The sequence below is a fragment of the Salvelinus alpinus genome, chromosome 5 (assembly GCF_045679555.1).
Source record: "Salvelinus alpinus chromosome 5, SLU_Salpinus.1, whole genome shotgun sequence".
NCBI lineage: Eukaryota > Metazoa > Chordata > Actinopteri > Salmoniformes > Salmonidae > Salvelinus > Salvelinus alpinus.
In genome coordinates this window covers 22,670,092-22,680,267 of record NC_092090.1, presented here as the reverse complement: position 1 = coordinate 22,680,267, position 10,176 = coordinate 22,670,092, and the positions used below count along the sequence as shown (strand labels likewise).

The 10,176-nt window shown below is 50.1% G+C and overlaps 1 protein-coding gene across 2 annotated transcripts in view; it reads right to left on the bottom strand.

Annotated features, from left to right (window-relative positions):
* dmxl2 (Dmx-like 2) overlaps window positions 1–10,176 on the bottom strand; it is a 129,507-nt gene that overhangs the window by 54,197 nt on the left and 65,134 nt on the right. For both annotated transcript variants that reach the window (XM_071401014.1, XM_071401015.1), the window contains exons 23-33: window positions 9,513–9,983; window positions 8,689–9,018; window positions 8,271–8,390; window positions 7,852–7,987; window positions 6,533–6,643; window positions 5,405–5,574; window positions 5,223–5,320; window positions 4,851–5,016; window positions 3,073–3,337; window positions 2,548–2,750; window positions 49–453 (exon numbers count right to left, since the gene is read on the bottom strand). In XM_071401014.1, the coding sequence (XP_071257115.1) occupies window positions 49–453; window positions 2,548–2,750; window positions 3,073–3,337; window positions 4,851–5,016; window positions 5,223–5,320; window positions 5,405–5,574; window positions 6,533–6,643; window positions 7,852–7,987; window positions 8,271–8,390; window positions 8,689–9,018; window positions 9,513–9,983 (2,475 nt within the window). The remainder of the gene's footprint in view (window positions 1–48; window positions 454–2,547; window positions 2,751–3,072; window positions 3,338–4,850; window positions 5,017–5,222; window positions 5,321–5,404; window positions 5,575–6,532; window positions 6,644–7,851; window positions 7,988–8,270; window positions 8,391–8,688; window positions 9,019–9,512; window positions 9,984–10,176) is intronic.

Genomic DNA, 10,176 nt, shown 5'->3' with positions numbered 1-10,176 from the left:
AGTGGTTATACTGACTAGTGGTTATATTGATGATGTCGCCAGCCCTACCTGAGAGTCCTCTCTCTGCAGCCCAGGTGGTCTCACCCCCCCAGACCCCTCATCAACTTTGGTCTCCACATCAGTCTTCTTCATTGTCAGACCACCATCAGCATCATCTTCATCATCGTTCTTATCATCTCCCCAGTCCAGCTGCAGTCCATCGTTCTCCCCTTTGACCAGAGGCTGGCTCCAGTCCAGTGTGGCTGAGCTCTCCTCTGTACCCCAGGCAGGATTGGCCTTAACTGGGGCAGGAGAGGCCCAGTCCAGGGCCCCCTGGTTCCCATTCTCCAGAGGCAGGCTAGAGCTGACGTTGGCCATGGAAGAGCCTTTACTTAGGGGGGACGAGGAGACTGACTTCTTGGTCACCTTGGGGATCTTAGAGAGCACCTCCAGGGCAAGCACTGGACAGCCCACCTTTATTAGAAAACACAATAACACTATTAGTAACATTAGTAAGTAGCCTTCCACGAGCTGAAACGGCTCACATGGCAGGAGCCTCCTGTTTCTGTATGGTGAGGCAGCTTGATGTACAGGACACTAGTCTATCTCCTGTTTCTGTATGGTGAGGCAGCTTGATGTACAGGACACTAGTCTATCTCCTGTTTCTGTATGGTGAGGCAGCTTGATGTACAGGACACTAGTCTATCTCCTGTTTCTGTATGGTGAGGCAGCTTGATGTACAGGACACTAGTCTATCTCCTGTTTCTGTATGGTGAGGCAGCTTGATGTACAGGACACTAGTCTATCTCCTGTTTCTGTATGGTGAGGCAGCTTGATGTACAGGACACTAGTCTATCTCCTGTTTCTGTATGGTGAGGCAGCTTGATGGACAGGACACTAGTCTATCTCCTGTTTCTGTATGGTGAGGCAGCTTGATGTACAGGACACTAGTCTATCTCCTGTTTCTGTATGGTGAGGCAGCTTGATGTACAGGACACTAGTCTATCTCCTGTTTCTGTATGGTGAGGCAGCTTGATGTACAGGACACTAGTCTATCTCCTGTTTCTGTATGGTGAGGCAGCTTGATGTACAGGACACTAGTCTATCTCCTGTTTCTGTATGGTGAGGCAGCTTGATGTACAGGACACTAGTCTATCTCCTGTTTCTGTATGGTGAGGCAGCTTGATGTACAGGACACTAGTCTATCTCCTGTTTCTGTATGGTGAGGCAGCTTGATGTACAGGACACTAGTCTATCTCCTGTTTCTGTATGGTGAGGCAGCTTGATGTACAGGACACTAGTCTATCTCCTGTTTCTGTATGGTGAGGCAGCTTGATGTACAGGACACTAGTCTATCTCCTGTTTCTGTATGGTGAGGCAGCTTGATGTGCAGGACACTAGTCTATCTCCTGTTTCTGTATGGCGAGGCAGCTTGATGTGCAGGACACTAGTCTATCTCCTGTTTCTGTATGGCGAGGCAGCTTGATGTACAGTACACTAGTCTATCTCCTGTTTCTGTATGGTGAGGCAGCTTGATGTACAGGACACTAGTCTATCTCCTGTTTCTGTATGGTGAGGCAGCTTGATGTACAGGACACTAGTCTATCTCCTGTTTCTGTATGGTGAGGCAGCTTGATGTACAGTACACTAGTCTCTCCTGTTTCTGTATGGTGAGGCAGCTTGATGTACAGTACACCCCCTGAACAGGACACTAGTCTATCTCCTGTTTCTGTATGGTGAGGCAGCTTGATGTACAGTACACCACCTGGACAGGACACTAGTCTATCTCCTGTTTCTGTATGGTGAGGCAGCTTGATGTACAGGACACTAGTCTATCTCCTGTTTCTGTATGGTGAGGCAGCTTGATGTACAGGACACTAGTCTATCTCCTGTTTCTGTATGGTGAAGCAGCTTGATGTACAGTACACCCCCTGGACAGGACACTAGTCTATCTCCTGTTTCTGTATGGTGAAGCAGCTTGATGTACAGTACACCCCCTGGACAGGACACTAGTCTATCTCCTGTTTCTGTATGGTGAGGCAGCTTGATGTACAGGACACTAGTCTATCTCCTGTTTCTGTATGGTGAGGCAGCTTGGTGTACAGGACACCCCCTGGACAGGACACTAGTCTATAGCAGGGCCTTACCCCCAATATATCTCCTTATTAGTAACATTACTTTTAGATTAATTAACGTATCCTTTATTTATTAAAGGTGAGATAAAAAATTATACTAATCTTAAAATACTGTTAGTATACAATGACTACTGTTTTTAATGCCGTGCCACATTACACTTTATAATAAGTACTATACTACAGTCGTGCCAGGGACTTTGCAATTAATTGCAATTCATCTGATCACTCTTCATAACATTCTGGAGTATATGCAAATTGCCATCATACAAACAGAGGTGTCATTCTCAAAACTTTTGGCCACGACTGTACAGGTATAATACAATATTGTTTTTTAAGTTGTTAACTTTGTGTTATCTCCGATGCTTCTAAATGCATTGTATCCACGTGTGGCTGAATTGTGTTATTAAATGATTGATTAAAACAAATCAAAGACCTTGAAGTGTGCGTTGGCAGTGGTGAAGAAGAGTTTGCGTTCGATGAGGTTGATCTCGTCGACGCTGCTCTTCTCCGAGGTGAGGCCTAGTGATGTCACAGCACCCTCAGGGGACGCGTAGTGGCGGCGGATGATCAGGGGGTGTGTCCTCAGGTAGTTATAGAAACTAAATACCACCGGGTTACACGACTTCACCATCACATCTGGCGGGGGTTAGAGAGGGAAAAAAGGAGGGAGAGAGGAGGGGAGGGAGAGAGGAGGGGAGGGAGAGAGGGGAGGGAGGGAGGGAGGGAGGGGAGGGAGGGAGGGCGGGAGGGAGAGAGAGAGAGAGGAGGGGAGGGGGAGGGAGGGAGAGGGAGAGAGGAGGGGGAGAGAAGGGGGAGGGAGGGGGAGAGAGAAGGGGAGGGAGAAAGTAAGAGGTAGATAGAGGTCAATGCAAATCAATCCAGTTAGAATATAGCATCAGCTCTCAGCTGAAACATCTCTGTCCTCTCTGAGGGTGTGATCTACCACCATGCTGATCACCTGGGTTCTCATCATCCTCTTTGGGGATGCACTCTAGCAGCGTGCCCAGGGCCTTGGTGTAGTCCTTCATGATCCAGAAGGCTATGCTGCGTAGGAACGGGTCCGGGTGTAGTTTGGTGCAGTGGTACCCCGACCCATCCCTCTGGCAGCCCAGAACCTTCTCATACAGGATGGCTTGGCAGGTGGAACTGCTCTCATAGTCGGCCTCGTACAGCCTGGCTACTACCATGGCCAACTGGATATCTTCCATCTTCTCCAAGCACACCTAGAGGAGAGGACAGTTAGAGGAGAGGAGAAAGAGGACAGCACAGTTAGAGGAGAGGACAGTTACAGGAGAGGAGAAAGAGGACAGCACAGTTAGAGTAGAGGACAGTTACAGGAGAGGAGAAAGAGGACAGCACAGTTAGAGGAGAGGACAGTTACAGGAGAGGAGAAAGAGGACAGCACAGTTAGAGGAGAGGACAGTTACAGGAGAGGAGAAAGAGGACAGTACAGTTAGAGTAGAGGACAGTTAGAGTAGAGGACAGTTAGAGTAGAGGACAGTTAGAGGAGAGGAGAAAGAGGACAGCACAGTTAGAGGAGAGGACAGTTACAGGAGAGGAGAAAGAGGACAGCACAGTTAGAGGAGAGGACAGTTACAGGAGAGGAGAAAGAGGACAGTACAGTTAGAGGAGAGGAGAAAGAGGACAGCACAGTTAGAGGAGAGGACAGTTACAGGAGAGGAGAAAGAGGACAGCACAGTTAGAGGAGAGGACAGTTACAGGAGAGGAGAAAGAGGACAGCACAGTTAGAGTAGAGGACAGTTACAGGAGAGGAGAAAGAGGACAGCACAGTTAGAGGAGAGGACAGTTACAGGAGAGGAGAAAGAGGACAGCACAGTTAGAGGAGAGGACAGTTACAGGAGAGGAGAAAGAGGACAGCACAGTTAGAGTAGAGGACAGTTAGAGTAGAGGACAGTTAGAAGAGGGGACAGTTAGAGTAGAGGACAGTTAGAGTAGAGGACAGTTAGAGTAGAGGAGATGAGAAGCCACACCAGGCACTGTCCACACATCAAGCAGGTTCTGCATGTGCAGGGTTTATAACATAGACTTACTAAGAAACCTGACAACCATAGATGTATTCAGGGTCTGTCTCCTACTGGCCTAAAAACGCTGTTCAACGGCAAATCAAGGTTCAAGGTTTAGACTGTTTGCTAAAACTGACATAACAGTAAGACTCATGGCTAAGACAGACAAATGATGAACGTGTGATCTAGTGTTCTCTCAATGATGCCCTTCTGAACTGACTGTCTGGTAAACTATCCCCAAACACTTACAGTAGGAACCCATTCCCCCTCTAGGCAGTGTCCTGCTATCAGCATGTTGAGAGTGAGACTGTTCTGTTGCACCCTCAGCCCAAGGTAAAGTAACCCCAACATTTACGTAGCTAACCATCTCCATGACCTTATCTTTCAGGTTTAGACTAGAACATTCACACACACAGCTGTAGAGTCTCACGTCATTGACACACCTCCTAGTTGACTTCCATAAACATTGGTCTGTGCCAGGTTTCCATGGCGAGGACGATGTCACAACAGACACAATAGAGGTGCAGCTGAAGTAGGTCTAAACTAGGAACAGACTCTCTGTCTGTGTGTCTGTGTGTGCCTGTGTGTGTCTGTGTGTGTCTGTGTGTGTGTGTGTCTGTCTGTGTGTGTCTGTGTGTGTGTGTGTGTGTGTGTGTGTGTGTGTGTGTGTGTGTATGTGTGTGTGTATGTGTGTGTATGTGTGTTTCCGGACCTCGACGGCGTCTTTCAGGGAGCCAGCCAGCAGGAAGAAGGCAGCAGCCTGTTCAAAGCGCTGTTTCCCCAGCAGAGAGAAAGCGTTCTTCAGAGCTGCTTTACGCCAGCGGTCCTCACTGAAGTTATTCTTAAAGAACACTGTCATCTTCTCATCACGCTGAGACCTAAAGGAGAGGAGGAAGAGGAGAATATAATATGCATTATTTACCTGCTGTACATGATTCATGTAATTGCGTTCTGACACATGGAAAAACATAACATGTGGATTTTAAAGAAAAGTCCAGGAGAGGTGAATAACTAAACAAAAAGGTGAGACAACACAAACTGATCTGGGATCAGGCTAGAGGTCCAGGTGTGTTCCAGGTGTTACCTGAACAGGCCCCAGAGAACAGCCTTCTTCTTCGTGGCCAGGTAGAACAGAGCCGCATCTAAAGGATCGTTGTTCCTCTGGAACGCTGCTTTACCCACCTACACACAGATCAACCAATCAAACCATCAAGACCAATCAATCAATCAATCAATGATAGGAGTTCAGGCCACACCGTCCCCTACCTTCTCCACCATCCTGCGTAGTGTGTTGATGTTGCGGATCCACCAGCCCACCCCTACAGCCCGTAGCTCAGACCACTGAGGGTCTCCTCTCTGCATGGCCGGGATCATATTCAACATCTCCTCCTCAGCCTCCGAGTGGAACGCCCACGCAAAGTGACACGTAGACAGACCTGGGGGCAGACAGGTGACTGTGTTCAGAGAGGAGAGAAAAGGGAGGGAACAGGGCCCAGAGAGACAACATATCTGGACCTGGGAGGGAACAGGGCCCAGAGAGAGACAACATATCTGGACCTGGGAGGGAACAGGGCCCAGAAAGAGACAACATATCTGGACCTGGGAGGGAACAGGGCCCAGAGAGAGACAACATATCTGGACCTGGGAGGGAACAGGGCCCAGAGAGAGACAACATATCTGGACCTGGGAGGGAACAGGGCCCAGAGAGAGACAACATATCTGGACCTGGGAGGGAACAGGGCCCAGAGAGAGACAACATATCTGGACCTGGAAGGGAACAGGGCCCAGAGAGAGACAACATATCTGGACCTGGGAGGGAACAGGGCCCAGAGAGAGACAGCATATCTGGATCTGGGAGGGAACAGGGCCCAGAGAGAGACAACATATCTGGATCTGGGAGGGAACAGGGCCCAGAGAGAGACAACATATCTGGACCTGGGAGGGAACAGGGCCCAGAGAGAGACAGCATATCTGGATCTGGGAGGGAACAGGGCCCAGAGAGAGACAACATATCTGGATCTGGGAGGGAACAGGGCCCAGAGAGAGACAACATATCTGGATCTGGGAGGGAACAGGGCCCAGAGAGAGACAACATATCTGGACCTGGGAGAAACAGGGCCCAGAGAGAGACAACATATCTGGACCTGGGAGGGAACAGGGCCCAGAGAGAGACAACATATCTGGACCTGGGAGGAACAGGGCCCAGAGAGAGAGACAACATATCCACTGCAAGTCCTCCTACATATCCAATACTAGATCAATGTCTCAGTATAATGTACCAATAAGACACTCTCTACGAGCCTGTCCATCACAGCTCAGAAAGACAGATTGTGAAGCAGGAGTGTGAGTGTGTGTGAGTGTGAGTGTGAGTGTGTGTGTGTGTGTGTACCATACCTTGGTGCAGCAACTGCATGCGGTACAGTGGGGGTAGAGAGGTGAGGAGACAGGTGTGTAGACGCATGGCTAACAGGTACCTCAACCCACACTCATCCAGGGCCTCACCACCTAGACAGAAACACATTAACACATGGGTTAGTGTAGCACATTAACTCACACACACACTGATCAGATGGAATCAGATGGTGCCAGTCTTTCCCATTCATTTGGGAGAGAGCAGCTTCCTCCTAAGACTCCACACCAGATGGAGAGGGTTGAGGGATGAAAACAATGATTTAGCAATCAGTCCTTTAAATGTCTTCCACTCCATGTGCCTGGTCCTCCTCCCTAAATGGGCCCCCGTTTCCTATACAGTGCACTACTTGTTCATGGTAGCATGGTAGTTCAATGTGCCCCGTAGTCCTGTGTCTTAGTGTGTCTCGTCCATGAACCTTCCAACCTGCTCTCCCTCTACCCCTCTCAATCTCTCCCTCCTCTCCTCTCAATCTCTCCCTCTCCTTCTTTCTCTCCCCCCTCTCCTCTCAATCTCTCCCTCTCCTTCTTTCTCTCCCTCTCCCTCCCCTCTCAATCTCTCCCTCCTCTCCTCTCAATCTCTCCCTCTCCTCTCAATCTCTCCCTCTCCTCTCAATCTCTCCCTCTCCTTCTTTCTCTCCCTCCCCTCTCAATCTCTCCCTCCTCCCCTCTCAATCTCTCTCCCTCTCCATCTCTCTCCCTCTCCATCTCTCTCCCTCTCCCCTCTCAATCTCTCTCCCTCTCCATCTCTCTCCCTCTCCATCTCTCTCCCTCTCCCCTCTCAATCTCTCTCCCTCTCCATCTCTCTCCCTCTCCCCTCTCAATCTCTCTCCCTCTCCATCTCTCTCCCTCTCCCTCTCCATCTCTCTCCCTCTCCCCTCTCCATCTCTCTCCCTCTCCCCTCTCAATCTCTCTCCCTCTCCATCTCTCTCCCTCTCCATCTCTCTCCCTCTCCCCTCTCAATCTCTCTCCCTCTCCCTCCCCTCTCAATCTCTCCCTCTCCTTCTTTCTCTCCCTCTCCTTCTTTCTCTCCCTCTGCTTACTTAACAGAGGAACAACCTGCTAAGGTCTCTTTCTCATTTCCCCCTTAAAGACTAAATAACATCTATAACAGACTGATACTGGAGGGGAAATGACAAAGATAACTGTCAGTGTGTGTTTATATCAACCATTAAGAACACGTAATCAGGGAACAACTCTGACTAGACTAATTACATTATATTTCTATTTGTTTTGCCTAATAGACCATGGTCAGGTAAAACATGGCCCAAGTCACAGACACCCTCCCTCTCTCTGAGACTGACCTGTGTACTGTTTGTCAGTGGAGCTGCTGACCTCTGAACTGGTGGTAGCTACAGTATCAGCTAGAGCCACCAGAAACATCTGTTCCAACCTGGTCAGACCTGGAAGACTGGAATGCATCAGCTGACTAGATAACACCTGGAGGGAGGGAGGAGGGGGAGAGGGAGGGAGGGAGGGAGGGAGGGAGGGAGGGAGGGGGAGGGGGGAGAGGGAGGGAAGGAGGGATGGAGGGAGGGAGGGAGGGAGGGAGGGAGGGAGGGAGGGAGGGAGGGAGGGAGGGAGGGAGGGAGGGAGGGAGGTTAGCAGAGAAGAACTGTATTAATCACAGAGGCGATATATTTACTTGACAAACACTTAAACCAGACAAAAACATCTCAGCCACCCACTGGCCGGTAAGTAAATAACTGGTGTTGTTGTTTACCTGTGCGTGTTCTGGTCCGAAGTAGGTGGGTCCGTACTGAGACAGGTTGATGAATCTAGACTTCTTCTCTACTTTCTCTGTAGCGAAGCTCACAAAGTCATCTGTCGTCACCGCCTGCAACTGAGGGAGGGAGACATACAATCACTAGATGATTGATTATTGATTTGGGTATAACAGAGAACAAGATTACATCTGGACCCAGAGGTTAACACATGGAGGGGTCATATGGTTCCAACAAACATTTACTGCATATCTTGTCTTTAGGTAACAGACAGAATATCAACATTATACAATAGAAAATAAACACGTTTTTGAAGAATCTGTTGAGCATCTACACACTTAGGAAGTATGATTCTATGAAAAATGAAACATCTGTATGTGTCACTGAAACATCCAGCTAAAAGCTGAAACCTCTTACCTGGAACAGGTCTGTGTACTGATCTCCTCCTGTCTTCCTCGCCCCCTCTACCTCGACCACCTTCCCTCCCTTCGCCCCCTCCTCTCCTCCCTTATAGGAGGTGTCCAGGTCAGCAGAGAGCAGAGCGTAGAGGGGTAGAGGGGGAATGGAGTTGATTTCTGTGTAATCTCGTCCCCCGTCGCGGCCGGCCACGATGGTGTCTTTAGCCGTACTGCCGCTCACACTAATTGTCCGGGACAGGTGGCGTCTGGTTCCACCCTCACCTGCCTCCACGTCCCTCACCACAGCAACCTCCCCAGCGATACACTTCACCAGGTGGGACAGGATGGCCTGAAGAAGAAGAATAACCATCTTCCTCATCTTCATAAACAGTGGCAGAGACATTAATGTAGTCATTGTCATCATCATTGTCATCATAATGTCATCATAATCACAGTAGTCATATTGTTGTTGCTCATGACATTCTATGACTACTCAAGAAGTTGTCTGGTCACTTAAATAAATGTATCTTGGTTGCAAACATTTATAAAGTGGACAGGCAGATGGACAAACAGCCAGCCAGCCAGACAAGCAGCCAACCAGCCAGCCCACCAACCAATCAGACAGACAGCCAAACAGACATTCATCCACCCACCCATCCACCCAGACCCACCAGACAGACAGCCAGCCAACCAGACATTCATCCACCCAGACAGACAGACAGCCAACAAGACATTCATCCACCCAGACAGACAGCCAACCAGCCATCTATTCATCCATCCACCAACGCACCCAGACCAACCCAGCCAGACACCCATCCACCCAGACCAGTCAGTCAGACCCACCTTGGCGCGGCGGACCTTCCCCAGGTCCATGAGCTCCAGCAGCTGTGTTGGATGGTACTGAGGCAGGGTGGGGGACAGGGAGTGGGCCGCCTCGAACAGACCCCCCTCCTGCAGCCCTGCCGGCGCCTGGAGAGCCTCGTCGATTGCCACGTTGCCCTCAAACACACTCTTGGACCGGGCGCGCCCCTTGAACGCCGACGAGGATCCCCCCGTGGTTGCAGCAGTGGCCGTCTGCCCTCCGCTCCCTCCAACCCCCCCGGCGATGTTATCTTCAGAGGAGAGGCTGTCCCCCTCGGCATCGCCGGGCTTGCGGTCCTGGCGCCACTGGGCGTACACGTGCATCTCACAGTCCATACCCACCACCAGGATGCCGTCCCTCACCCAGGACAGGGACACGGGCAGGGAGGGGGTGCCGTCTACAGAGGAGAGCAGGTCCACAGTGCGCAGCAGGATCCAGCGGGATCGGATACCCTGTTTCACATTAGATCAGGGATGCAGGGGGGTAAGAATGATTATTAGTAGAATAATAATAATGTTTATTATCCAGACGCTTTATAGTGCAGTCATTAGGCGCTGGTCAAAAGTAGTGCACCAATTAGGGAATAGGGTGCCATTTGGGTAGCCAGAGAGTAGTCTCATCCTAAATTCTTGTTCAATGCATGCA